Source organism: Dromiciops gliroides, chromosome 3, assembly GCF_019393635.1.
Source record: "Dromiciops gliroides isolate mDroGli1 chromosome 3, mDroGli1.pri, whole genome shotgun sequence".
NCBI lineage: Eukaryota > Metazoa > Chordata > Mammalia > Microbiotheria > Microbiotheriidae > Dromiciops > Dromiciops gliroides.
The window spans coordinates 46,359,224-46,386,875 of record NC_057863.1 but is presented as its reverse complement, the minus strand read 5'-3'; the positions used below and the strand labels follow the sequence as shown (position 1 = coordinate 46,386,875).

General features: G+C 38.5%; 1 protein-coding gene across 2 annotated transcripts in view; it reads left to right on the top strand.

Annotated features, from left to right (window-relative positions):
* TSC22D2 (TSC22 domain family member 2) overlaps window positions 1-15,804 on the top strand; it is a 50,621-nt gene extending 34,817 nt beyond the window's left edge. For both annotated transcript variants that reach the window (XM_043996394.1, XM_043996393.1), the window contains 2 exons: window positions 10,886-10,937; window positions 12,228-15,804. In XM_043996394.1, coding sequence (XP_043852329.1) covers window positions 10,886-10,937; window positions 12,228-12,488 — 313 coding nt within the window. In that variant the 3' untranslated portion in view covers window positions 12,489-15,804. The remainder of the gene's footprint in view (window positions 1-10,885; window positions 10,938-12,227) is intronic.
* Window positions 15,805-27,652: the final 11,848 nt, after the last annotated feature.

Here is a 27,652-nt window from a genome sequence, read left to right as displayed (position 1 = left end):
ATTGATAACCTAGAGAGCATCCAGAGAAGAGAAGACATCTTTACCTCGCAATTAAGATTGGTTGGAGGATTGTGCTATGGTTAGCATGGTGAAGAGGAAGAACAAAGAGTGATGCCCCTTCTGTATGTCCTCAGTTGTTGTTGGACCAGTGACATGGGATAATATCTTGGTTTGGATTCACACCATGTGAATTGGATTTAAGTGAGGCCAAGTTTCACAAAGAAAGCCTCGCTCTCTTCCAGTCAGAAGTCCAGTGGCAAGAAAAACACAGGAGGCAGTTGATGACCTTGGCATCTCAATGTTTGATCAAGCAGTAAATGTTCCACAGCAGCTATTTCAGCCACCTTCATGGCTGTTGGAACAAATTATTCCCATCCACACACTCCACCAGCGGAAGTCTTTGCGTACTTGGGGTAGACATCTCCTTAACTCACCTATGTGTTTGAGGCCTATTGGTTATTCTCAACCTTGTAATCTGCAGAAACGATTTGGCTGTGGCACATGCTACCATTTCTGGGCACCGCAGGGTTGAGTGTCAGGTGGACACAAAGATGGATGAGCAGCCCTGAAGAAAAGGGCTCCACAAACCCTCACACACAAGGTACTAGTCCTCCCTGGACAATCCTTACAGCATCCATGTCAGGAGTGCACAGATGGACCCTGATTCCTTCCATTTCTCAATTTCCATGATTCTTTTAACCCGTTGTAGCATCTTGAAATATTATGCAAGCACTTACACACAGTAGTTTAGCATCTTAATAAAATGTTTACTCAGTGATTTTTTTTGATGACTTGGCTCACTTTGAAGTTTTTATTAGGGGCTTTAATATATACTTACTATGTATTTTTTCTGCTGGGCAAAATCTCATTTTCTGCTTACTTGTTTGTACCGTGGAATCAGATATGTTTTAGTTGCCCATTTTTCTTTGTTTCATTTTTGTTTTCTTTATCTAGTATGTTTTATCTGTTTTCTAGAGATATTTTTAAATGTAAAACTATGGTGTTTTAAGATTAATTCTACCTAGGCCTTTGGAAGGAATTTCCCCCCAAGGAGCTTTAAATGTTATTGATCTTAACTACAAAAATTGTTAAACTTACTCCTTTCCTTGAAAGCTTTTTTTTTTTAATCTGTACTCTATTTTCCTTGCTGAAGTAATTTGAAGTCACTCTAGGTGTTTTTAAAAATCTCTTTTGCTTTAAGAATTAACACTTTTGTCTCTCACCTCCATTTATCTTTCTTTAAAAAAATTAAAAATCTGTTTCTTAGGGCAGCTAGGTGGTGCAGTGGATAGAGCCTGGAGTCAGGAGGACCTGAGTTCAAATCCAGCATCAGACACTTAACACTTGCTAGCTGTGTGACTCTGGGCAAGTCACTTAACCCTAATTGCCTCACTTTAAAAAAAAAAATTAACACTTTTGTTGCTCACCTTCATTTATATTTTAAAAACAAAACCCTGTACTTTTGTAGGTACTTGGAAGTGCACTTTACTTTTTACTAGATCATTTATCTTGTTTAAATTGTTAAAATTTTCAAATTATGAACGTTGTAAAACTTCCAAGTGCTTTGTCTTGATTGTGATGGTCTGACAGAGAAAAATTTAAGCCCCCCTTATTCTGTTACATAATCATGGGTAAATTTGTAGTTGAATGATACAATTTTATGATAAAAAGATGATTTTGAAGTTAAAGTCTAGTTGACTAGTATATGGTTCTCCCACCCCAGCACCCCAAATCCAGGATTTTAAGTTTTAATGTCAATCGAGGAAATGTGCCCCTTTTTGAAAAAAAAAAACACCCAAAAGATGATAATGAAGTTATTCAAATAATCAAAATTGCTAAATTACTTAAAACAGTAAATGTAATGCCCTATAATTGCTTTGACAAGCCTATTTCTTTGAGATATAATTAATATAGCAGGATAATATATTTTGTTAATCTCTTTAAAAATCAGTTGTTCCACTGTTTTTAATGGAAGCAATTACAACTCAAAATTAGCTAATGCCTAGAGGTTACTGACGCCCGCCACATTTCCAAATCTCTATATGCTCTGACAATTCTTAGTAATGGGAAGGCTTTTAGGTAATTGAATAGTAGTACCTGACCTTAAATGCTCATGGCAAATTAGGGTTTACAAAGCACTTTATGTGCCTTCTTGCATAGGGACTCACAGCATCCCCCTGGTATAAAGGCTGCAGGGATTCCCCCATTTTTCAGATAAGGAAATATTAAAAGAGGAAGTTGGAATTTGAGCCCAGCTTTCCCAATCCACTGCTCTTTCTCCTATACTGTGGCTGTTTGTTTAACCTGTATCCCAAAGGTTTTGGGGGGGGGTAGTTAGGAGTCCATGTTCAAACCAACCAACCACCTGGCATTCATATGTAATAGCATCCTTTCAAATTAAGGTTTGGCAATCACATACCAAAAAATATTCTTGTCTTCAGTTAGACCCAGCTTCCCGGGCTGCCAGGAATGCATTGTACCGTGGAATCAGATATGTTTTAGTTGCCCATTTTTCTTTGTTTCATTTTTGTATTGGAGATGACCTGTTTGGGAGAGTTCATGGAGGATATCAGTAACTAACTTAGCTTTCCTGGCCTGGTTATAAGAACTGTGATACCCTCCTAATGTCCCCACAGCTGTTACCTGTATCCATGCGGTAGAGTTTTTGGCCAACTAGGTTCACCTCTGACAGATCCATCATAGTTGTGTTAATCATAGTCAAGAGCCTTCTCCAGATGCAGGCTTGCTCATCTATACTTTGAAGATACTGTTTACACTATCAACCTCACCAAGTTGTGAGCAAATCGTTTTGCAAACCAATAAAGCACTTTAAAATGTTGTGAGTAGCCAGGAATATGGAGGGTTCTTGGTGGTTTGCTCTTCACTTTCCTGAGCCCATCAAGGCCCGACATGTTGCTGCCCAAAGCTATTCCTTTTGTTGCTTATGAAAGGTTTAACAGCAAATTCTAGGGAAGAATGGGGGCTTTAATCTGCAAGAATCCATAAGACAATAAATCAAGCCCAGGCTTGAAGCCGGATTTCTCAGGTGTGAATGCTTCCTCAAAGAGAACCTTCGGGCAAGCTCTTTTTGGAGGTGGCTCCAGCACAGCCCTGCTTATGTCAAGTGGCAGCGAACCTTGTTTTTGGAATTTTGTAGGCTTCATGAATAATACTAGCTCATGCTCAGCAGCTTCTCTTCCTGGTGCTCCTTGGAGGTCAGTCATGTAAGACTGGGCTCAGGTTTAAGTGACTTGGACTTTGAGACAGAGTCTGGACTTGAACCACTATTATCCTTTCTGACACTGACATAACTTTAGTGGTGTGAAAAGTTTGCCTTTTTCCCAACAGGTTCCTGTTTCACTTGATTTATTGGTTTACAAAATTTTAATCTTAATTAAAAGGCAGTTGGGGGGGGGGGCCCCTGGTGGCACAGTGGATAAAGCACCGGCCCTGGATTCAGGAGGACCTGACTTCAAATCCGGCCTCAGACACTTGACACTTAATAGCTGTGTGATCCTGGGCAAGTCACTTAACCCCCATTGCCCTGCCAAAAAAAAAAAGGCAGTTGGCATTCAGTGCCATGATATTTGTAAACATTTTAACTGATGTTTGCTACATAACCCCACATTTTCTTAATTAGAAAAAGTTATAGAAAAATCTTTTAATGAGGTGGATGCCAATATAATAAACTACACCAGGCTTTCTTTACAGACCATCTTGTCGTTGTCTAGATTGGTCTTTGAATAGTTCCTAGCCGATTCATCACCAGAACAGATACAAGACTCAGACTAAAAAAGTTTAAATGGATACATGGATATAACTAATATTTCAGTATTAGAATCTTAACAGGTGTTTTATAGCACCTGGAGCTGGAAATCTGTCACCAAAACGTCATGCCCACTTGGTTGCTGATATGAGCTGATATATGCATCTAATATGTAGTAAAAGGCCTTAGTGACCCCGTTTGGAGTTTCCTTAGCAAAAAGTAGTACTTTGCCATTTCCTTTTCCAGATGAGGAAACAAACAGGGTTAAGTGCCTTGCCCAGGGTCATATAACTTAGTATCTGAAGTTATATTTGAACTGACTCCAGACCTGGCACCCTGTCCCTAAAAAAACCAAATAGATGCTATATATAAATCACCTAGGTATTGCTATAGTGATTACCATTTAAATGTAATGAGATTTTTTTTTTAGTGAGCCAGTTGGGGTTAAGTGACTTGCCCGGGGTCACACAGCTAGTAAGTGTTAAGTGTCTGAGGCCGGATTTGAACTCAGGTCCTCCTGACTCCAGGGCCGGTGCTCTATCCACTGCGCCACCTAGCTGCCCCAAAATATACTTTTAATGTTGGAGTAAAAACTCCATTAGAAATAAAAATGCTTCCCTCCTACCCCTTTCTCACACTCTGCTGAAATGTTTCAGTCTGACTCAGAGGAAGGAAATATCTATTCATCCTGTCAAACCTCATTCTACGTTAGGTTACCAACATTCTCAAAAACCAACTGACAAATTGTATGCTTAAATTGATTCATTTGATATAATAGACACACTTGTTTCCTTGTATTGCATAACTAGCAGCAGATTTTATTAACTCATACAACAAAAGATTATAATTGATAACAGCTTTTGGTTTTGATAGTAAGATGTTGACATTGTGCTTTTATTTCACAGTTCAGTACCATAGTTTTCCTAATTTCCTAAAACCATGCTCAATTTTCTGTTAATAGGAATTTTTGTTGTGTTCTTCCGGATACTAAGTTTCAGTGTCAAATTTACTCGTTTGTTTCCAAGCATAAATATGGTTATAAAAAATCTTGACTGCCAAGTACAATAATAACAAATAATCGTCACTTAGGAAGTGTAAGATAGCTGCCTGAGAGTGAAGAAACAATGCTGGAGCAGGCAGATTCCTCAAAGGAGGAATCTGAAAATGCTTCTAACATTTACCTCATTGGATTATTGTGAGGAAGAATTGAGGTATTTTTGAGTCATTTATAATTTAGACATTTTCATAGTATACCATTTATACTTTTTCCCCATGACCCATTAATTGATACTGGTTAAATATGTTTTAGTGCACAAGATTGCATAAGTCATAAAATTAAATGTTGATTGGTATAAAGATAATCTAGTTCAGTCTCCTCATTTTTTACACATGAAACACCTGGAGTCCAGGTTGGGAAAGTGAGTGACCAAGGCCTACAGCTACTAAGTGACCGTGCTAGCTTTCAGATCCAGGTCTTGTGACTCTTAATCTAGCACTCTGACAACATTGTTTGGCTAATTAGGTGAAATTACTTGGAGAAAGTTAACCTTAAAATGTCTGCGCTTTGGGGGCAGCTACGGGGCTCAGTGGCTAGAGCACTGGCCCTGGATTAACCCTCATTGCCCAGCCCCCCCCCCCCCCAAAAAAAAGCCATTATATCTAGTTGCTCAGGATGAAAGTGAATCTGGACTAGACACATGTACTTTGTAGGGAGCAAAGCACTGTCGTACTTTTAATTTGGGAATTTTTCAATTCTTGAATTTATTATCTTGGCCATACATTCATTATGTGGATGATATGCAGAAGTTATTGTGTTATGTGAATAGTTATGTGAAATTGATATAATTGACTTAAGAATACGTATTAAGTGTTAATTAAGAATTAAGTAGTTGGTGTGAATTTTCCAGTGCCTGCTTTAATGACTAGTAGTCCTTTGCATTTCCCTATTCTACAGTTGTCTTTCTCAAGGGCTTTTTTTCCTCTCCATTGTAGGTCACAAAAGTTGCTTGTCCATCTATATTTTGTCAGCTTCTTTTATTTTGAGTTAGTCTAGTAAATCTTAGAATCCTGCATCAGAAAGGATCTTAGAAATAGTCCATCCATACTTGAGAAAACTTAGTCCCCAGGAAATTTGAATTCAGAGCAAGGATGAGACCATCTGTCTGTCTCTCAATTCCCACAATCCAAATGTGTATGAAGCAAGGTAATTTAGAAAGATGCCTCAGTATGAAACACTTTTACAGGATTCTTTAAGTCAAACACAAAAACATCGTAGACTGCTGCATGCAGGCTTATGATTTCTTCAATTTTCTAACATCTGACTGTTAGAGATGTTAACATTTCTACTGGCTACATAAAGATCATTGAGTAGAAAGCCCCTTCCAGGAAGTGAACTCCCTTATTCTCAGAGCTGAGCCTTCTGGGAATGTACAAGATAAGATAAATGAGGAGGAAGAAAAATTTAGTTACATGTGTATTTGAATCCGTGTGCTTGTCTAACCTAACCACTTGCACATGGTGCTTAATTGGCTATAACAAAGCATTCTTTCTACTACTGTAAATCCTTGATTATTGTGGAATTTTAGTTCTGGATCATTCGTGCTCTTTAACACTTTTCCTAGTCCTGTTAATTTCTGACTGTCATTTAGAATAGTTAGGCAAAAAAAAAAAATAGTTAGGCAGCCCTGTGAAAGATTTTATAAAAAGATTTGTGTGGCTTCAAATGAGTACTGTGATATTCATGGAGATAGTATGGTATAGTGGAAAGAATCCTCATCTAGGAATCAGTCTTCTCTGGCTCTTGGTTCTGTGTGACTTTGAGTAAAAGGAGGAGGCTATGTGGATTCTGATATTCTAGATCCTTGATCTAGAACCCAAATGGCCAAATCCCACACTTTGGATATCACTGAGAAGAAAACCACTGGTGGGGGGTGGAGCTAGTAACAAATGCATATGCTTAAGGAGACAAGAAAAAACCTTTGGGAAAGGGAGAGATCACTTATCCAAGTGAAGGCTTTGAGGAATCTGTTAAGCTGGGTTTTGCTGATAGAGCTGAGAAAGCCCAAGGAGTGGCCTTCCATCACTAATAAATACCTGGAGGAAACGAGTATAAAACAAGATTGGTGAAACTTAAGGGTGCATGAAGGAGAGTGGTGTGAAAGTGTGCTAAAGCCAGGTTGTGTAGTGTCTGACATGCCAAGCCAGCAAGTTGGTATTTTATCCTATAGGCAGTAGGACTCTAAAAATGTTTAGAGAGAGGGATGTAGAAAGATGATTTTGACAGGATAGCTTGGAGGAGGTAAAGACAGTATTTAAAAGTGATCTTGGTAGCCGTGCAAGAAATAAGGGCTTCCTTGACCAAAGGTGATGTGAAGGGTAGAATTGCTGATTCTTGACCACTGAGTTGATGTTATTTGTAAGAGACCAATCAAGCATGCTTTGCATATGTGAAGACTCTGGTGGAGATTGTTTTGTTTTGTTTTTTTTAAATGCAGGTCAGAAATGGGAAAGAGCTTTGGAATTTGAATGGCTGATAGGACATCTAGCTGTATAGTATGTAACTTGGGAGTCACCTGATTAGAGGTAAGAGGGAATGAATTGTAAGAGAAGATAGGGAAGAGGATGAAGGATAGAGGTAAATAATTAATCCAGTGAAAGAATAAGGAAATATCCAGAAATGGAGGAGGAAGTAGCCAGCAAGGTTGGGTTGGTCAGGAGTTTCAGATGTTTCAGAGAACTTAAGCTGCAAAGAGACCACTGAATTTTGTTTTTCAGGCATCATTGGTGACCTTTAAAGTGATTTCAAGGGGCAGCTAGATGGTGCAGTGGTTAGAGCACCAGCCCTGGAGTAAGGGGGACCTGGGTTCAAATCCGGCCTCAGACACTTAACACTTACTAGCTGTGTGACCCTGGGCAAGTCACTTAACCCCAATTGCCTCACCAAAAAAAAAAAAAAAGGTTATTTCAGACGAGGAAAGGGGTCAGAAACCATTTTGCAAGAGGGGAGGTGTAGCTAGTGTAGATAGTAGGCAGGGAAGAAGAATTTCAAAATAGGAGCTTGAAGAGATGGCCGATAAAGGACAGAATTTTACAGATGGAGTCAGTAGGTAGGGATAGATAAGAGACAGAATGGAGGGTGAACTCGAGGAGGGCAGTGGGTCCACAGCATCTTTATGCCCTGAAATGGGAGCATAAAAGAAGAGAAGGGATTGGGATCTTCACCTTAAGAGAACCAATGTTATAAAGGATCATCTAGGAGCTGAGATAGTTAATCAGAAGAATGAGAAGAATTTGTGTTCTAGGTCTGTCACTTCTGTCTAAGCTTTATCTAGACTAGATGGATTTCCAAATTCTCACGGTCTAACATTTAATTTCTCATCTATCTGAGTGATCCCCTCCATAAGACCTTCATTTAATCTGTATAAATTAAGAAAGGAAATGTTTTGTAGCCCTTATATTAATGAGTGATAGCTCACATATTTGTCGGAGAGGCAGCAGACTAGGATGTGTTAGATGGGCAAGTCCCCTGATTGCCTCTAGGCAATCTACTTCTACAAGGGAGATGCTTCTCCATGCTGAATCTTGTAGACCAATGAAGTCACAGATCTAGACCTCAAACATCATTTTATATTACTTCATTTTCATCTTTGTATTCTTAGTGCCCAGCCCCATAATAGGTGCTTGTTGACTTGAATTCAGACTGTCCCCAATGATCTTCCCTACTTTGACTTCTTCATATTTCCAGCTTTTTTTCCCTGATCTGCACCATACTTTTGAACACAAACATCCTTCCCCCTGTAGAATGTTAGTGTTTGGGGTCCTCAATGCTGGCCACAATACCGGGCAGGTAGAGGACACTACTTAATTGGCTGTAACCCTTTACAGTCATACATAGTACTTTTCATAGCCATTTCATAACAGCTTTGTAATTTTCCTCATTTTACCGATGAGGAAACTGAAATCCAGAAGTATTAACCAAGTACTGTTATTGAATATCTTTAGCGCTTTCCATAGTTTTTCCTAGTGTCAGAAATAAACTTATCACGTGTTCAAAACCCAGAATTTGATTTTGAATTTAATAAGTTCTTTGTATCTTTTTTGTACTGTCAACAAAATATATTTTATGCCTTTTTTTACCCTGTCATATCCTTAACATTTTAGCAAATATTAAGTACATTATGAGCAAGACAGTATGCTAAGTGATACCAAGACATCAGTGAAACACTTTCTGCCCTGTAAGCGCTTATAGTCTGCTAAGAAAATGTAACATCTATATACAAATATAGTGCAAGAAATGTTGAGGGCTGGAGCATTTAGTAACAAGGGGATCGGGGTATGGTTTGGGGGAGAGGGAACATCAAAGCCTGGGACTCTCCTTGGAAAGAAAAAGAAGGGTCGGGGCTTGGCATGTCTGGGGACTAGAAAAGATTAAGAGCCAATGACTTACTGGCTACTCACAGAGCCCAGTTACCAGGCAGTGACTGGGGCCACATGATTGTCTGCTTGTTGTAGTAATACACAAATTCAGCCCTGTAAAATGGGTTTCCGGGGCGCTCTGTAAATATTGATGCCAAGAAGTAGAGGTGCTGTCAGTCAGTCATGGTGCTGACCCTTCTCACCTCACCTACATCTCCTCCCTTCACAAGTCACTCCACCCCTGATTTTATTGGATCTTCATGGCTTCTCCCATGTGGGCACCATTTCCCTTATGGCTACGTGCTGGCTCCCTTCATGTCTCAGCTAGAATCCCAACTTCTCCAAGTAGCCTTTCTTATTGGTACCTCATTGTTTTCATGTCATTTTCCCCATTAAACTATGAACTCACAAGTAGGGACTGTTTTTCCTCTCCCCCAAATGTAGCATGTATCTGGATGGTTGACTGACTGCCTTGTAAGAGAAGCTGTGTTTGCTCAAAGTCAAATTTTGCCTTTTTTAAAATAACAAGGATTTTCAACTCATAAAATTGTTTAGAAATGGATTCAATCTTGACATGTGAAAATTTAAAATATAGAAAAATATGGAGGGTCCTGACCCCGCATTCTGCTTCTTGTGGTATAGATTTCACTTTGGAATCTGGTCAATTGTGGCCCAGGTCATTTTCATTAATAGTAATAAGAAAATTTTCAGAAAGAGGATCTTGAATACAAGACATGAAAAAGGCAGCATGATGAAATGGATAGACAACTGGGCCAGCTTGAAGCCCCACTTGTCCTTGTGACTGTGGTCACCTAAGGGCCTCCCAGTGCCCTTGGCAGCAACTCATCCCAGAGTTGGACCAGTCCTTAACCTTTATTGGGTGGATATTAAGAATTCAACATTATATGGCTATCCATTTATAGCCAAAGTCTACATTTTCCCCTCTGTAAGCAGTGGTAGTTAGAAGTAATGTTTTACAGTTTTCAAATTTTATTTTCAAGCAATGGCCCGTGGTTCATTTGTTATATGGTTCGTGTGCTTGTGTATGCTAAGTGTTTTTAAAGGTTTCTAGGAAAAACTAACTTAACTGGATAGCTTGTTAGGCATTCTGCCAGAATAACTCAAAAGCCTTGATTCCTAAGCTCCAGAATGCTAATTTCTTGCTTTTGCCCTTGCTCTAGTTTTCTGAATCATTCTGATGATTTGAGAAACACATATTAAGAAAATTTTTATGATGTAATTTTTTCCCTCCTTACAGTTAATTGATAATCGGAATTTCTACATTAAAAAGCATGAAGAATAACTATCTTTTTTTAAAGGTTTTGGTATTTGTGATACTATAGAAAGCTGTATACTGGTGCAGAATGTAGAGAAAAATAGTGAAGAGTATGGAGGGAAATGTGTTGAATTTTGAAACTGGGAATCACTTCATAGCTGGAACAGCATGACCATCAGAGAATTAATCTAATTGAGCCCTTTTATATTACAGATGAGGAAACTGAATACCTACAGTTAGAAAACTCACAAATGTATTAAATGTGATCATTTCTAATAGCTAGTATAAAAACATGAAAAGTACTTAACAATTTGTCATAGGCTAGAAGAGGGAGGGCTTGAATTCAATGCCTCGGGCGTAATAGGCACTTAATAAATTTTGAACTAAATTGCCATTTGATATAAAATGTTGGATTTTTTTTCTTCCAGTGCATCTGGGGCAAGCGTCGTAGCCATTGACAACAAAATAGAGCAGGCGATGGTAAGTAGATGCCTCATAGAATTTGAATGTTACTTAAACATTACTCAAAATGTATTAGTTCTGTTGGTAAGTGGGTATTTCTCTGCTAAAAATTGAGCCTGGGCAATTCACTTAACCTGTTTGCCTCAGTTTTTCCATCTGTCAAATGAGCTGGAGAAGGAAATGGCAAACCACCCCAGAATCTTTGCCAAGAAAAGCCCAAATGGGGTCATGAAGAATCGTACAGGACTGACTGAACCAACAGCTAGACTAATGGTTCCACTACTTCTACTTCTCATTCACAGGCTCATATAGATAGAGAGAACTTAAAGGGCCCACGAGTGTACATAAGCAGCAGAGGCAGCTCCTGTCCTCAGGGCCTCTCTGCCTGCTCTGACATACCTTCTTTTAAATAGTTTGACCAAAGGGGTGTCAGGATAATGTTCGATAAAATTCTTCATTAGACTACTTTTAATTGAACACGAGCTCCAATCTCTTGCTGCTTTAGTTTAACCTTTTTGTGTATGTCAGAAGCCCATGGATCCTTTCTCAGAATATCACAAAGGATCCAATTATATTGAAATAAGGCTGTGATTTCTTTCCTGTCCAGCTTCGAGCCACTCCTAAAATCCCTTGGGGTTCAGTGGACTCTTGAAAATATACAGCAAAGTGAAATACATGTGTTTTAGTAGTCTGAAAATGAGTATTGTGTTCAAAAGTTTTTGAAAATTAACTGTAATCGAATTTTAAAGACTTCTACATTGCTAGAATTACATAGCACATGCCTCTTCTGTACTCCAACCCTTTAGTTCCAGCCTTGCCTCCTCTTTCTAAGCTCTGTATCCAACTCTTACTCTGCCACTACCCTCTGCTCTATTGGACAGTGAAAGCAAGCAGGATCTGGAATAAATCGTATTTGTAGGTTTTACTTAAGGACATAGACTTTTAGCACACTACATTTTTTCTTCCTTGTATTTTAAAGGATGTCACAAAATACTCTCGTTTCCTCTCATTCTATTGGGAGCTTGAGTTTCTTGTCCCCTTAGTGGCATTCAGAGTTTTATACCACACCAGCCTCCCTCCTTTAGAAATCAAACTAAAGACTTCTTTTGACATTTCACTGTGCTTGTCATCTATTAATCAGGACCAGAATTTGCTACATTTGTGTATGTGGTCTCCATACACTTAGAAAACATAGATTGAAAGCCGATTTACAGGCGTCTTTAAAAATGCCTTTTTGAAGAATTTATTTACTGAAATGTCTTAATCCGTTATTTCATGTGAGTTTGATGTTGCTAATTCTGTTTACAGGATCTGGTGAAAAGCCATTTGATGTATGCAGTAAGAGAAGAAGTGGAAGTTCTGAAGGAACAAATAAAAGAATTAGTTGAAAGAAACTCTTTACTTGAACGAGAGAATGCACTGTTAAAATCTCTTTCAAACAATGATCAATTATCCCAACTCTCAACCCAACAGGCCAATCCTAGTAGCACTTCTCAGCAGCAGACAGTGATAGCACAGCCTCCGCAGCCAACACAACCTCCTCAGCAGCCGAATGTGTCCTCTGCATAAAGCGTCCTTGCCTCGTTAAGACAAACCTGAAAGCAGCCTGTCCTTGTGCCACTGGTGTTCTTTCCACTTTAGATGACAGCGAGTAGCCGAGCTTCAGGTGTGTGTTTGGCCTTTTCAGTATTAGACAATCATCCTCCAAGAGCGAGTCCTCACTTTGAGACGTCATGCCGCACAGTTGGTGTCCAGTTGTTTGTCTTCGGGACCCCAGCACAGTCCTAGAGGAGGGTTATGAAAGCCAGGATCTGGTGCGCATGAGCGGGCGGGGCGGCTCTCCGGCTCCCATTGTCCATGGATTACCTTGAGCCTTCCTATCTTGTTATGAGTAACCATTCATCTAAAGAGCCACCATTCTTTCAATAGAAGTAACATTTGCCTACATTCGTTTTTTCATTTCTTTGTGTTTTATTTATTACAGGGCTGCTATTTTCATAATGTACATGAACAATGTCACAGAACTTTTTCTTAATTTTTTAAAAATAAATGTAAGTATCAGTAAAGGAGTTGATAGACAGGATTGCATTTACTAGATAAAACGTTTAGGCAATAACTGAACAAAAGAATCCTGGCATATTTCTAACACTAATGGCAATTTACCTTTGGTATTTATTTTAAGTAGTAAAGACCCAGCTTGAATGTAAATTTTGTATAGTGTAAGTATGAAGACCATAGTGCATCTGTACAGGTAGTCACCAGTTATTGTGATATAATAAATAATGGATGGGCTATTTTGATGAAGAAAACTTTGCTCATTTCTGTTTCTACTTTCTATAGAGAAATTGCCACGATTCCTCTGCTTTTCAACATTTCGTATGACTTTTTTTTTGGGTGGGAATAAAAAGCTGTGAAATTGTTCAACCTCCTTTGTAACCAAAGAAGCAAAGCTGTGTAATGGAGTTTGTTGTTTTTTATAATGCACATTCTTTATGTATTTTTATTTAGTGTTTTCTCATTCACAATTTTCTTTGCTGTCCAGCATGATCTGCATGACCTGTAATCTTTGAACCACTCTCGTACCTCATGTTTTTATCCAGCACTCTTATTGTACTATGTATTAGTCTGTGAACAATGTCAAATCAAAAGAACGAACAGCTGGTGTGGGTGGAGCTGAGCTAGTGTGCCATGCACTAGGAGAAAATGAAGTGAGCCATCTTTTGTTCATTTAAAATGGTGTTTTGAATTTCGTATGCAGAAACCGTTTTGTTACATTGCAGATTTTAATGTATTTAATAAATGCAACATGCAGATTAAGTGCAGTGTATACTGAGTATTTAAATTAAAAATGTACATTTCATAAAATACAGTTTCAAGAGAAAGCATCATTTTGTGTATACTAACACATTAAGTGTATGTCAGAAATCGATGTATAAATATATATATATTTTAACACTTTTTCTGAAATTAAACTGCAGTTTTGTTCAAATATTTGACTACATGTGTTCAAAGTTTTGATTGGACTTGCATTTCACAAAATTCAAACTGCTCCCTAATGAGGCAATAAAAAATGGATTTAATGGCAGTTTAAAAACCTTTTTATGTATAAAATTATTTATTTTGATGTTATTTCAAGGACTGTGAAAAGTATTTAATCCGTGTTAACATTTACTTTGATCTCACTTGAATTGGAAAATCCTTCCTTGTCTGCCTTGACTTCCTCTGACTCCTCCTTGAATGTGGGAAGACCAGCCACCTATAAGAACAAAAATGATGGCCACAGAATTGTTGTGTGTAACTAAGCAATCTTAAAAGAAAAGGGTGTTCTCCATTGTCCTGGGATAAGATTAATGAGATCTTCATTAGAGCCATAGACTAAGATGTTGAAAGGCCATCCATCCAACTCAACCACTTCCTTGCATTTCAGGAAACTGAGGCATGGGAAGATTATGACTTGTCTGAGGTCATACAGGAGAATAATCTTCCCTTGATGAAATTATTGCATCTGACCGTTTCTACCCAGAGGTTTGTATAAAACTAAATGACATTCTTAGCCTTCTTCATAGGCTGAGGAAGATTTGAGTGATGGACCAGAGGAAAATAGTCTTGGTTTTTGTTTGAGTTGAGGAGGGGAGGGGGTTTTCTAAAAAATGACAGTCCTTGAAATGCTTTTTACTTAATATTTGGTACTTTAAAGCTAGGTAAATGTCTATGCAGCAAATCTTTGATGTAGTAATAATTCTGTTTCTGGGCTCGTTTAGAGGGTTCTTTTGGAAGAATTAAAGGAACACATTCGCCAAGTGGACCTAGTGATAAGGTACTTCCTACTCATGAGGCAGAATTATTACTTGTACTAAGGCTCTGGCACATCACTGAGTTATTTAGCTTCTTAAAGTATAAGGAAATCTCATTTAAGTAGAAGAAAACAACCCATACATCCCACATTGGTTATCAGCTTGTCTCCTTGGGAGATGACTTTCATGTAGTGTACACGTGCTAACTGAATCACTGTAAATTTTCACCGAAATGACTAAGCATCTTAAAGGCGAGAGCTGCTCACCTGGGTTGATGCAATCCAGGTGAGTACCAAGGGTTATGGCTAAGGACAAGAATTAACTAATGTGAACTGTTTGAGAATGAGAGGAAATGGCTGACACTAGAGGTTTCACAGAGAATCTGAAAATCATGAAAAAGTTAAGTTAGGTGGATGTAAGAATTTTTATGCATGAAATAGCACAGTTTCAGGTATTCTGAACACTTCAATCTAGTTTATATGGCACTGAACTAGGTTCTCAGGATACAAAGTCAAAATCCCTACCGTGAAGGTTGTTCCAATAGTAGATTTGCCTTCTGTGTGCAAAGGTCTCCTGTAGGAATGCGGTCCTGTGCTCACTCCCCCCTCTGGAAATACTAAGACTACCCAGAATGAAGGGTCTACTCAGGACTGCATGGAACAAAACATGGAATGAGAATGTATCTTTAAAAATGTTGCTTGTATCGTTAAAGAAATGTTTATAAAGTGCTATACAAAAATCAGCTGCTGTGTTTGTCACCCACACAATAGGCATGTCCTTCGGTCAGACCTTTTTTTTAATGCATCTGGAATTTCAGTAGTTGGTAACACCTTGTCACAATTTCTTCTGTATTAGCTCTGTGGGGTGCTGCATATATTGACTTTCACATTCTAAGAAGCTACCATCTTAGTATTTAAGGCATAACAATAGTCTTTCTGCCTCTTTCCGTCTTCAGCATGGAATTTTAATACTGCTTAATCTTAAGGAACTGGCAATACTTTGTAAGTTGGGCCAATCAAAGTGTGACAAAATACTTGAGTAGAAAATTGGGTCTCAGGGCTTTTACTTGTCATCTGTCAAAAATGGTATGTTGTGCTGTAATAAAAATAACTTTAGTTGAGATGAAGTCTTATAAGGGTAGCTTTTGTTTTTTACATCACCAACATATTGCTTCCCCCTCTCAGCTATCCTTTATATTTTTGTTTGTTTTGATGGGCAGTGAGGGTTAAGTGACTTGCCCAGGGTCACACAGCTAGTGTCAAGTGTCTGAGGCTGCATTTGAACTCCGGTCCTCCAGAATCCAGGGCTGGTGCTTTATCCACTGTGCCACCTCATCCCTTATACTTTTAAAGAAAAGTTAAAAAGGCAGCATAACTGTTCAGTACATTGCAATACAGAACACCTGTGGACTCCCACTGTCGAAGGGGTTCACTGGGAGTGTCCTCATATCTAAGCTAGAATGGCTAATCTGGTTAAAAAACCCAAACAACCATGTATCAGTTTAATATGTTCTTGAGAAATTGGCCGTAACAATATGCAACACGTAACTGTAACAAGCCATCCTTGGAATAAAGACGGAATAATCAACAGAAGGGAAAGCACTAGATAGGAAAGACTTTGTGTAGGAAGTTGGATTTTTAGCTGGGATTCAAAGGAAATTAGGGAAGCCAGCCGGGAGAGATGACCATTGCAGGCATGAACAGCCGGAGGAACTATCCAGAGCTGGACTGTCTTGTTTGTGAAGATGCAAGAGGCAAGTAAAGTGTAAGAAGGTAGGAGCAGGGTGAAGTTATGGGGTTTTGAATGCCAAAAAGTGACTTACTTGATCCTGGAGATGGTAGGGATCTACTGGACTGTGGGAGTAACAAGATCAGACCTGTACTGGGGTGGAAAGAGGCAAAATTAGCCAGATTGACCCACAGGCTATAGCTGGACTATCACTAGCCCAGGAGTGAGGTGATAAAGACCAACAGCAGGGTAGTGGCCTCATCAGAAGAGAGATGGGGACATATGCAAGGCAAGAGATTGAATCTGAGGGGGAAAGTGAGAAGTCTGGGATTTAACCTCGGTCGTGAGCCTGAGGGAAACTATATTTCCACCAAAACCCTAAACTAGTCAAGGACACTGCCATCTTCCCAATCCTTCAGGCAGCGGTGGATTCAGAGGCATAGATAAGGAGTGCATTCCAGTCAGTGTGAAGGTGGAGATGCATAGTAAGTGCTTAATGTTTATTGAATTATGTTCTCTTACAGTAAAGTCTTCGCTTTCTGCTGTGAAAGAACTAGCAGATGTGATTACTGAACTGTTTGTTGCTCTTCGGAAGCTCTTGAGAGGATGAAAGGTGCCTTGGTACAGAAAAGGCCAAGAGAAAAGTCAAGTGGGTGGAGTCTGAAAAGTACCTGGCAGGGGGTGGCTAGGTGGCACAGTAGATAAAGCACCGGCCCTGGATTCAGGAGGACCTGAGTTCAAATCTGACCTCAGACACTTGACATTTACTAGCTGTGTGACCCTGGGCAAGTCACTTAACCCTCATTGCCATGCACAAAAAAAAAAAGTACCTGGCCAATAAACTTGACCTTTATTCCTGCCCAAATTCTGGAACAAATCATTAAAGGATTTGTGGATGTGAGGTCATGGGACCGAGAGATGTATATGAGAAGACATTTCCTCTGGAACTCAATCAGCCAGACCCCTCCAAATGTAAAGTACGCACCCAAAATAAAACAATTTCAGCTGTGTGTGCCACCTAGGACACCGAGAGCTGAAATAAGGTGGAGATGTGAGCAGTAGATAACCCCCAGCACACACACCCAAGATCTCCTCCCCTGCCACCCCTCACACTCTTTACAACAAGACTACATAACCAGAACCATGTACTCGTAATAGAATTGAACTCTACACCAACTCCACTCCTCCCAATGCTGCAAGAGATCCAAACAGCAGAAATTGGGCCCAGCTGTGACAGCACAGTCATGTTCTACGCTACAATACTGCTTACCCTGAGAATGGAGTAACAGAGAAAGGGGCAGGACAGGGTTCTGCCCTTGCAACAGACTTCAACTCTACCCAAACCACTCATTCTAGGGCCTCAGGGATCCAAACTTCAAAGGGCAGAAATTTGCTCAAGCTATGCGGGAGACCACTCTGTTCCACTTGGCCAGCAAACCAAGGAACAAGGGACAGGGTTAGGAGACTTTGTGGCACTCCACTGAACCTGATGCAAAATGTCCTGCAATCAGCTAGTGCCACTTGTGTCTCCTCAGAAGTCATTTGTGGCGGGGATCAGGGCTGGTGAATCTTGAATTGCCCAGGGTGGGCAGAAGCTGAGACTTGTGAATCCCTCCTCCAGGGAAATGACACAAGGGAAGGAAGTAACAAGGGAAACTAAGGAAAGGGGAAAAGGATAAAATTACTATAGATAACAGATGGGAAGAATACTCTACCTATAATAAACCAGTAGGGAAGATATCAGTAGCAGAAAGAAATATTGCTTCTAGATTGAGCAAAAGAGTTCTATAAAGAGTTCTGTAAATACTTAGTATGAGATGAAGAAAACATGCTGCAAATTCCAAGATATTCAGTAGTTAAATTTAACAACTCCACTGACGACAAATTCTGTAAGCAACTGGGAGAAAGGCCTTCAAATATAAAGGAAGGGAAATTCAAATTACCTCAGATTATTCTCCCTCTACCAGAAACCACAGGAGGGAATTGTATAATGTGTACGAAGGAGCCCATAGTGACATACCCTGCAAATCTGAGCCTCACCATAAATGAAAAAAAGATGAACATTCAGTATAAAAAATGGGTGTTCAAAGCATTCCTAGAAAAAAAACAGACCTTCTAAGATTATTTATTTCTCAAACACTCCAGAGAACAGAAATATGAAAGTGTAAAACAAATATAGCAATTGAGGACAACAATAACAACTAAATAATGATAGACCATTAATAGGTTTCTTTCTAAACATATCCAAAAAGATAGGGACGAAAGCACAAGTCAAATAGAAGTGATGGTGGAGAAATAGGCCTGAAACACTATATATCAAACCTCACAATTCACTTGTATCAGTGGTTTGTTTGGGGTTTGTTTTGGTTTTTTGTTTGTTTTGAATGGGAGATTAAATTACAGAATGGGTGGAGGGGAGAATGAAGAAAGAAGGGAATATGTGCAATTAGATATTGCTTGTATTTATTAGATCCCTTCTATTTCTCCATCACCTATCTGGTTTGATGAAAGGAAATGCACAATTAACAATTCTACTGGTGAACATAAGTGGCATAAATTCATATATGAGCTATTTAGGAGATGGGGAGAAGTAGCAAAATGGATTAATCAAGCCAAAAGATAAAAATGAGAGGAAAAAAAGTATAAGGTTCATGAAGAAGACAGAAGAATGGATGAAGAGAGAGAGATTAAAAGAGAAAAATTGAAAGGGAGGGAAACAATAGGGGAAATAAATGGGGAAATCTTTTTTCATTGGTAGGAAGTTCTGCTGCTGAATATTCCTATGGGAGATGAGAGAGTCTGTAAAAGAAGATGGGGGGTGGGCAGCTAAGTGGCACAGTGGATAAAGTACCAGCCCTGGATTTAGGAGGACCTGACTTCAAATCTGACCTCAGACACAATAGCTGTGTGACCCTGGGCAAGTCACTTAACCCTCATTGCCACATCCCCCCCCCCCAAATTAGATTGAAACAAAGGAAACTCAATGACTCTAGAAAAGAGGACTATTGGAATAAAACAAAAAGATTCATAAAAGGAAGAAAATGTAAAGCACCTGCCATCAATGTACCCCCACCCACCGCATCCTGAACAAATCTTTTAAAATGTGTTGAAGAGAGGGGCAGCCAGGTGGCGCAGTGGATAAAGCACCTGCCCTGGATTCAGTAGGACCTGAATTCAAATTGGGCCTCAGAGGCTTGACACTTGCTGGCTGTGTGACCCTCAGCAAGTCACTTAATTCTCATTGCCCCCCCCAAAAAAATGTGTTGATAATGGAGTCACTGGACTCTGAAAACCATAAACAAACAAAAGACCTAGACACCATATTTTGAGAAATCATTAAACAACAACAAACAAAAACAGGCTCAGACCTATTAGAAGGGCAAGTGGATAAAAAAAGAATTCACCAATCACCTCCTGAAAGAAACCCCAAACTGAAAACACATAGGAATATCATAACCAAAATCTAAGGTAAATAAAAAAATACTTCAAGTAGCCAGAATGAAAGCACTCAAGTATCAAGGAACCACAAGCAGAATCACACAAAACTTGACAGCAAAAGAGGAGGGGAATCTTCAACAATTTTTAAGAGTGTTAAAGGGTTCTGAAAAGTTTGAGAAGCACTGATCTAATGCATGATGCTATTCTGAGGGCTCAGGTTCCAAATTCTGGGATATCTCCTTTGTTATTTAAGGGAAGGAGCCTGCCTTTCTCTCTCCCAAGGTGACTCACTGCTTCAGCAGGTAAGAGAAAGGTATAAGAATGAGAGAACAAGGTCAGGACTTCTTGAAGGGAGGAGGGGCAAAGAAGCAGCAATAGACCAATTGGATATTGCTTGTATTTATTAGATCCCTTCTATTTCTCCATCACCTATCAGGTTGTGATGAAAGGAAATGCACAATTAACAATTCTACTGGTGAACATAAGTGGCATAAATTCATATATAAACTATTTAGGAGATGGGGAGGAGAAGTAGCAAAATGGATTAGAAAGAAGAATCCAATAAGATATTCTTTATAAGATTCACACAAAATTAAAAATGAGAGGCCTGAGCAGAATTTATTGTGCTTCAGGCAATTTTTTTAAAGTCAAGGGTAGCAATCCTGATATCAAAGAACGCAATCATTTAAAAAATGTATGGTTAAGAAAGATAAACGGGGGGGGGGGGGGGCCGCAGCTAGGTGGCTCAGTGGATAGAGCACTCGACCTGAGTTCAAATCCGGCCTCAGACACTTGACACTTACTAGCTGTGTGACCCTGGGCAAGTCACTTAAGATAAGCAGGGAAAATGTATTATGATTTAGGTATGACAGGTAATGAAACTGTGTTTTATGTATAATATATAACATGTATGCAATGCACACACATGCACATGTGCACACTGTATTTGCACACATATACATGCACACACATACACATACATGCGCCAAATGACAGCGTTAAAAAGTTAATCAAATTTCAAGGAGAAATAGACAAGAATTGGGAGTGCCAAATAAAAAAGTAGTTAAGGACTTAAGTAGAATTTTAGAAAAGTTAGATATGATGTTTCTAATGACTGCTGAATGGAAATGAAAAGGAATATACATGTTTATAGTGGCATCTTTACAAAAATTGACCATCTATAAGGGCATCAAAATTTCATAAATTGCAGGCAGAAAAGAAAATATTAGACACATTTTTGCTGAAAAAAGATAAAAATTACAAAAATCATAGAAAGAATTGATAATTTTATTGAAGAAAACTACAACAAAGAGAAAGTATACCAAAAATTTGGGATACAGCCAAACATTACCTAGAAGAAAATTTATAACTCTAAATATTTTCTTCAACAAAAGAGGGAAAGAATAAATCAATGAATTAGTCATGCGACTAAAAAAAGTCAAGAAACATCCCCCAAAAATAGATAATTTAAAAATCAGAGAGATTTTTTAAAAATTGAATTGATAAATAAAATTAGAAGCTTTAAAAAAACACAAATAAAATAGAAAAACTATTTGCTAATCTAACAGGAAAATCAAATTACCAATATAAAAATATATATTTTTTAGAATTCATAACAAATTGATGAGAAATGAAAGATTATCAGAAACTGATTTGCTCAAATATATGCCCACAAAACTGAAAATTTGAATGAAATGTATGAATATTTGTTAAATATAGCAGAATAGAAAGTAGAAAATTTAAATAACCCAATGCCAGAAATATAAATTGAGCAAACTATAAAGGAATGGCCAAAGGAAAAACCTGAGGACCAGATAGATTTCTAAATACATCCTATCAAACACTGAAAGAGCAATTCTAAATTATTTTATACCAAATTCATTCTATGAGACAATTATGGTTCTAGTACCTAAACCAAGAAGAGAATACATAAAGAGAAACCTGTGGTCTAGTATTCCTGATGAATATCAGTATAAAAATATTGAACAAGATATGAGAAAAGAGATTACAATAACATTATATAGAAGTTATGCACTCTGTTCAAATTCAATTAAGCCATGACTATAAGCTTTTTAACATTAGAAAATTTATGAACATAATGAATCATTTAGATCATACAAGCAATAAAATCAAATGATCATGTCAATAGATGCATAAGAACTTTTTTCTGCATTAGTCATGTTGGGAAAGAAGAATCAGAACAAAAGGAGAAAACCTCAAAAAACAAAAAACAAAAAAAAGTAGAAATATTATGGTTCAATCTGCATTCAGATTCCATAGTTCTTTGCATAAGAACTTTTGAAAAAATTCAGCATTTAAAAAAAAAAAGCATTAGAATAGGGGCAGCTAGGTGGTGCAGTGGATAGAGCACCGGCCCTGGATTCAGGAGGACCTGAGTTCAAATCCGACCTCAGACACTTTACACACTTACTAGCTGTGTGACCCTGGGCAAGTCACTTAACCCCAATTGCCTCACCAAAAAAAAGAAAAGCATTGGAATAAATGGACTATTCCTGTATATTGCAAATAGTACCTATGTAAAATCAAAGGTTGTGTTTTTTATAATGGAGAAACACTAGAAGCCATTGAATAATAATATTAGCAATTACACATTGTCACCACTATTATTTGATATAGTTGTAGAAATGCTAGCTAAAGTAATTAGAAAAGAAAAAGAAATTGAGAGAATTGTTGTGGTTCAGTTGTATACAACTTTTCATGACCCCATTTGGGGTTTTCTTGGCAAAGATTTGGATCGTTTGCCATTTCCTTCCCTAGATCATTTTACAGATGGGGCAACCAAGGCAAACAGGGTTAAGTGACTTACCCAGGGCCACATAGTGTCTGAGGCCATCAGCATAGCCACTGCACCACCTAGCTGCTCAAATGAGAGAATAAACATAGGCAAAGAGTAAAGAAACAAACATTTTTTTGGCAGAAGATGCTACCTTAACCATAAAGAATTAACTAAAATTAATTGAAATAATAAGTAACTTCAATAAAGTATCAGGATGTGAAATAAAACCTGACACTAGCAAAGAGGTAATCAACTAGAGGAATAGACCCAGACACATTTTCAGACCTAGCCAATGTGGGCCGTAATTCTGCATAACCGCAAGCTCTACAAAGGAGGGTGAAATTGATGGGGATTAGGAAGTGGTATTGAGTAGTGGTAGTGATTGTGATATTTTTAAAAAGGAAAAAAAGGGAAAAGAGCATCAATGAGTCGTCTAAAAAAGAAACAGAATCAAACAGAAGGAAATTTAATAGGGGGTAGAGATAAGTACTACCATGTTAAATTTGACATACCCACCAAGAGCTATCTGTAGTGGGAGGACGGGGTTGGGCGGGGAGGGGGGGGAATGGATACAAACTGTATTTAATAGAATTTCACACTTTAACATATGCTCCTCTCTCTTGTTTTCCTGTACACATTGAAATGGTAATTTGTAGTTACTGTCCTGGATCCAATAAATATACTGAAAACATAAAGCTTTCACGGTAGCCCAAAAGCTCCCTTTCTAAGAGAACCCCAGATTGGGGTTGCCATCAGTGCAACCCTTTCACATCCTAATGAATTGCTAGCTCTTCCAGAGTCCACAAGGGGCCTTCTCAGATGTATAGGACTGCTTTGTGATTGAAGGTCTCCCTGAAAATGTTTTTGGGACTGCTGGAGTACAATGGAAAGATTCACATTCCACCTCAGACACATTCTCTATTGAGACCTTGGGCAATTTCCACTTACCCACCCTGAGTCTCAATCTCTTTATACACACACACGTATGTATATATGTATATACGTGTATTTTACAAGTGGGGCTAGACTAGAAAGTCTCTGAGGTCCCTTTTATCTCTATATCTATGATACTATATATCCTCTGAGTCAGTTAGGTGGCTCAATGGATAGAGCACTGGTTGTGGAATCAGGAAGACCTGAGTTCAGATCCAGCCTCAGATACTTCCTAGCTGTGTGACCCTGGGCAAGTCACTTAACCCTGTTTCTCTTCCTTAATAAAAATGATAGTTGGTGGTTTTAGATGGTTAATACCATTTATCAGATTGCCATACACGGTGCTAAGTGTGGGAACTGTGCTAATAGATGGAAGTTGAAGAAATCTTTTTCTTATACTCTATGTAAGAAAAACATGTCCTAAGAATTAGAGGAGTCCTTCTAAGGAGGATCAGAATATTCAAGAGATGGTAGTTTCCTCTTCTCTAAAAGTGTTCAAGAGAAGGCTGGATAACCACATGTTGGGTATGTTGTAGAGGGATTTCTGACTTAATTATGTGTAGAACTAGATGGTCACTCCCAACTCTGGAATTCTGTGATTCTGTCTTTCTTTCATTTTTTTTTTGGTGAGGCAATTGGGGTTAAGTGACTTGCCCGGGGTCACACAGCTAGTAAGTGTCAAGTGTCTGAGGTCAGATTTGTTTGTTTGTTTGTTTGCAGGGCAATGAGGGCTAAGTGACTTGCCCAGGGTCACACAGCTAGTGTAAAGTGTCTGAGGCTGGATTTGAAATCAGGTCCTCCTGAATCCAGGGCCAGTGCTTTATCCACTGCACCACCTAGCTGCCCCTGATTCTATCTTATACTACTTCCCTTTACCCCTTCACAAGATCTGTGTTTTAGTCAAGCTGGACTATTATGTGCACCCACCCTACCCCCTAACTCATCCTGTCCTCTCTGGAATCCAGACTAGCTCCCATGCCTTCAATGTTCTGCACTCCTTAGTAGCTGCCTCTTAGGGTTCCATTCTTACTTCAAGAGACATTTCAGATGCCGCCTCTCCTGGGAAACCAGCTCTCTTTCTCTCCCTTTCATTTTTAAAAATTACAAACTTAACAGTCATTGACAAACACACACAAAATATGTGAAATATGCAACATCTGTTACAGAATGGGGGGCAGGGTTTAAGCATATACTCAATTTAGCCAAGTAATAACAAAATCGTTGTTCTTCTTTGTGTCCTCTTCTGAATGTTTTCTTCTATGCCCTTTTTCTTTCTCTTGGTATTTTGCTTAGCCTTCTCCTTTGTACTCATCACATTCTCCATTATTCCTTAGGGGTTTGGGGGGGTTTGTTTGTTTGGTTGATTTTTGGTGGGGCACTGAAGAGATTAATTCCTGCCAAAATTTGAAAACACGTTATCAAATGGGTGGGTTGTATGCATTTAGAAAGGAAAACAGAGATTACTAAAAGGCAGCACAGTTTTAGCAAGAACAAGTAATGAAGTTAAATGAGTTTCAGGGAAAAATAGACAGAAAAACAATAATAGTGGGACACCTCAACTTAACCTTTCCCAGACCTATATAAATCTAAACAAAAAAAATAAAGAAGGTGAATAGAATTTTAGAAAAGTTAGATATGAGAGACCTCTATAGAACACTGAATGAGAATTGAAAGAAATATACATATTTCTCAGCTGTGCATGACATCTTCACAAAAATAGAACATATATTAAGGAAAAAAACAAATCACAAACAAATTCAGAAAAGCAGAAATCATCAATGCTTTCTTTAAGAGCAGTAATGAAATATAACAATTTTATTTAATAAAAAATCTATGAAGCAAATATTGAAATTAGAGACTATATATCTTCATGGGTAGGTTAAGGAACATATCATAGAAATAATCAATAATTTCATTAAAGATAATGAAAACAATGAAACAATATACCTAAATTTTGGGTGTGTAATTTAAGATTCTAAATGTGGATTCTAATCTGTTCCCCCAGTTTGGGGGAAACTGACTAAAAATCTCTGATAAAACGAGTTTAGGTTTTTAAGGGTTTATTGGAAAATAGAAAGAAAAAAGATTGAGAACAGAATTCTAACAGCCTGGCATTCTTATCTTTCCTCAAATTTCCTGTGAAGTCCTCTCCGCCACCACCATCAAGTCAGGAAGCCAAAAAGCCCCAGCCTTCTCTGCGCAGGCTCCCTTTCCTCCTTCCTGTCTCCTCCCAGACCATAGGAGGCTCCTCAAGTTGATTGGCTGGTAGCCTTGATAGACAGCACCCATGAGCAAACGTCATTTCCTGACGCCAAGGAAAAGCCACAATGCCTCTGAGGCATTTTCCTTATGGTGGAGCTTTCCCACAGCAAGTCTCCAGTAGGTGGCATCATTCCAATCATTACATGGGGATGCAGACAAAGCAGTACTGAGGGTAAAATTTATATCTCTAAAAACTTTCATTAATGAAAGACCAGATTTTTTAAAAATAGAGATCCAACTAAAAAACCCTAGAAAATCAATAACTTAAAACTCTCAATTATACACCAAAATCTTTCAAAGGAAAGATTAACAGAAACAAACAAGGCATTAATAAATAACACTAGTAGCTGTTTTATGAGAAAAACAAATGAACCTAGTCGTCCAGTGTTTGATAAAGTCCGGCATCCTACTTACTAAGATAAAGACTCACTGTATGATAAGTACTTCTGGAAAAACTGGAAAGAGTTCTGGTAGAAAGTATGTTTAGACCAACAATTTATAGCATACTCCATATAAGTTCCAAATGCACATATGCCATATATCTAATAGGTCACATCATAGACAACTTTGAGAAACAAGGCAGAAATTATTGTTCAGACCTATGGATGAGGCGAGAGTTTGTGACCAAATAAGAAGTAGAGTAGTTCACAGAAGGTAAAATGGACAATTTTGATGACGTAAAATTAAAAAGATTTTGCACAAATAAATTCAATACAGAAAAGATTAGAAGGAAAACTGTAAATTAGGGAAAATCTCCATAACTCGTTTCTCTAATAAAGGTTTCACTTTCAAGACCCATAAGGAATTATATGAATAAGAACCTTTCTCAAACTGATAAAAGGTGAAAGAATATGAACAAACAGTTCTCAAGGGAAGAATTCCAAACAATCTATTTCCATATAAAAATGCTGCAAATCACTAATAATTAGAGAAATAAAAATTAAAGCAACTCTGAGTTGTTACCTCATTCTTTTCATATTGGCAAAGGTGACAAAAACAAATAATGACAATCGTTGACCTTCAAGAAAGCAAACCCATTGATGCACTGGCTTTTTTTTGGTTTGTTTGTTTTGTTTTTTTGTGAGGCAATTGAGGTTAAGTGACTTGCCCAAGGTCACACAGCTAGTAAGTGTCAAGTGTCTGAAGCCAGATTTGAACTCAGGTACTCCTGATTCCAGGGCCAGTGCTCTATCCACTGCGCCACCTAGCTACCCCCATTGATGCACTGTTAATGGAGCTTGTGAACTGGTCTACCAGCCATTCTGGAAAGTATGTCTCAAAAGTTTCTAAACTGTGCATGCCCTTTTTTTTTTTGTGGGGCAATGGGGGTTAAGTGACTTGCCCAGGGTCACACAGCTAGTAAATGTCAAGTGTCTGAGGCCGGATTTGAACTCAGGTCCTACTGAATCCAGGGCCAGTGCTTTATCCACTGCGCCACCTAGCTGCCCCGTGCATGACCTTTTGATTTTGATAGGGATGGATTAAATTGATCAAACTGATCATGAGGTGTCCCAAAGAATTACAAGACTCAGTGATTCAGTTTCCCAAGTTTTATTGCAATACTGTGAGTGACCACAGGGAGACCACCAGGGAGGTAGGTGTCTCAAATAGGGGGAAGAAGAATAATTATATTTATAGTGAGAAAAAGTATATTATCTCAGGGGCCGCTAGATGGCGCAGTGGTAAAGCACCAGCCCTGGATTCAGGAGTACCTGAGTTCAAATCCGGCCTCAGACACTTGACACTTACTAGCTGTGTGACCCTGGGCAAGTCACTTAACC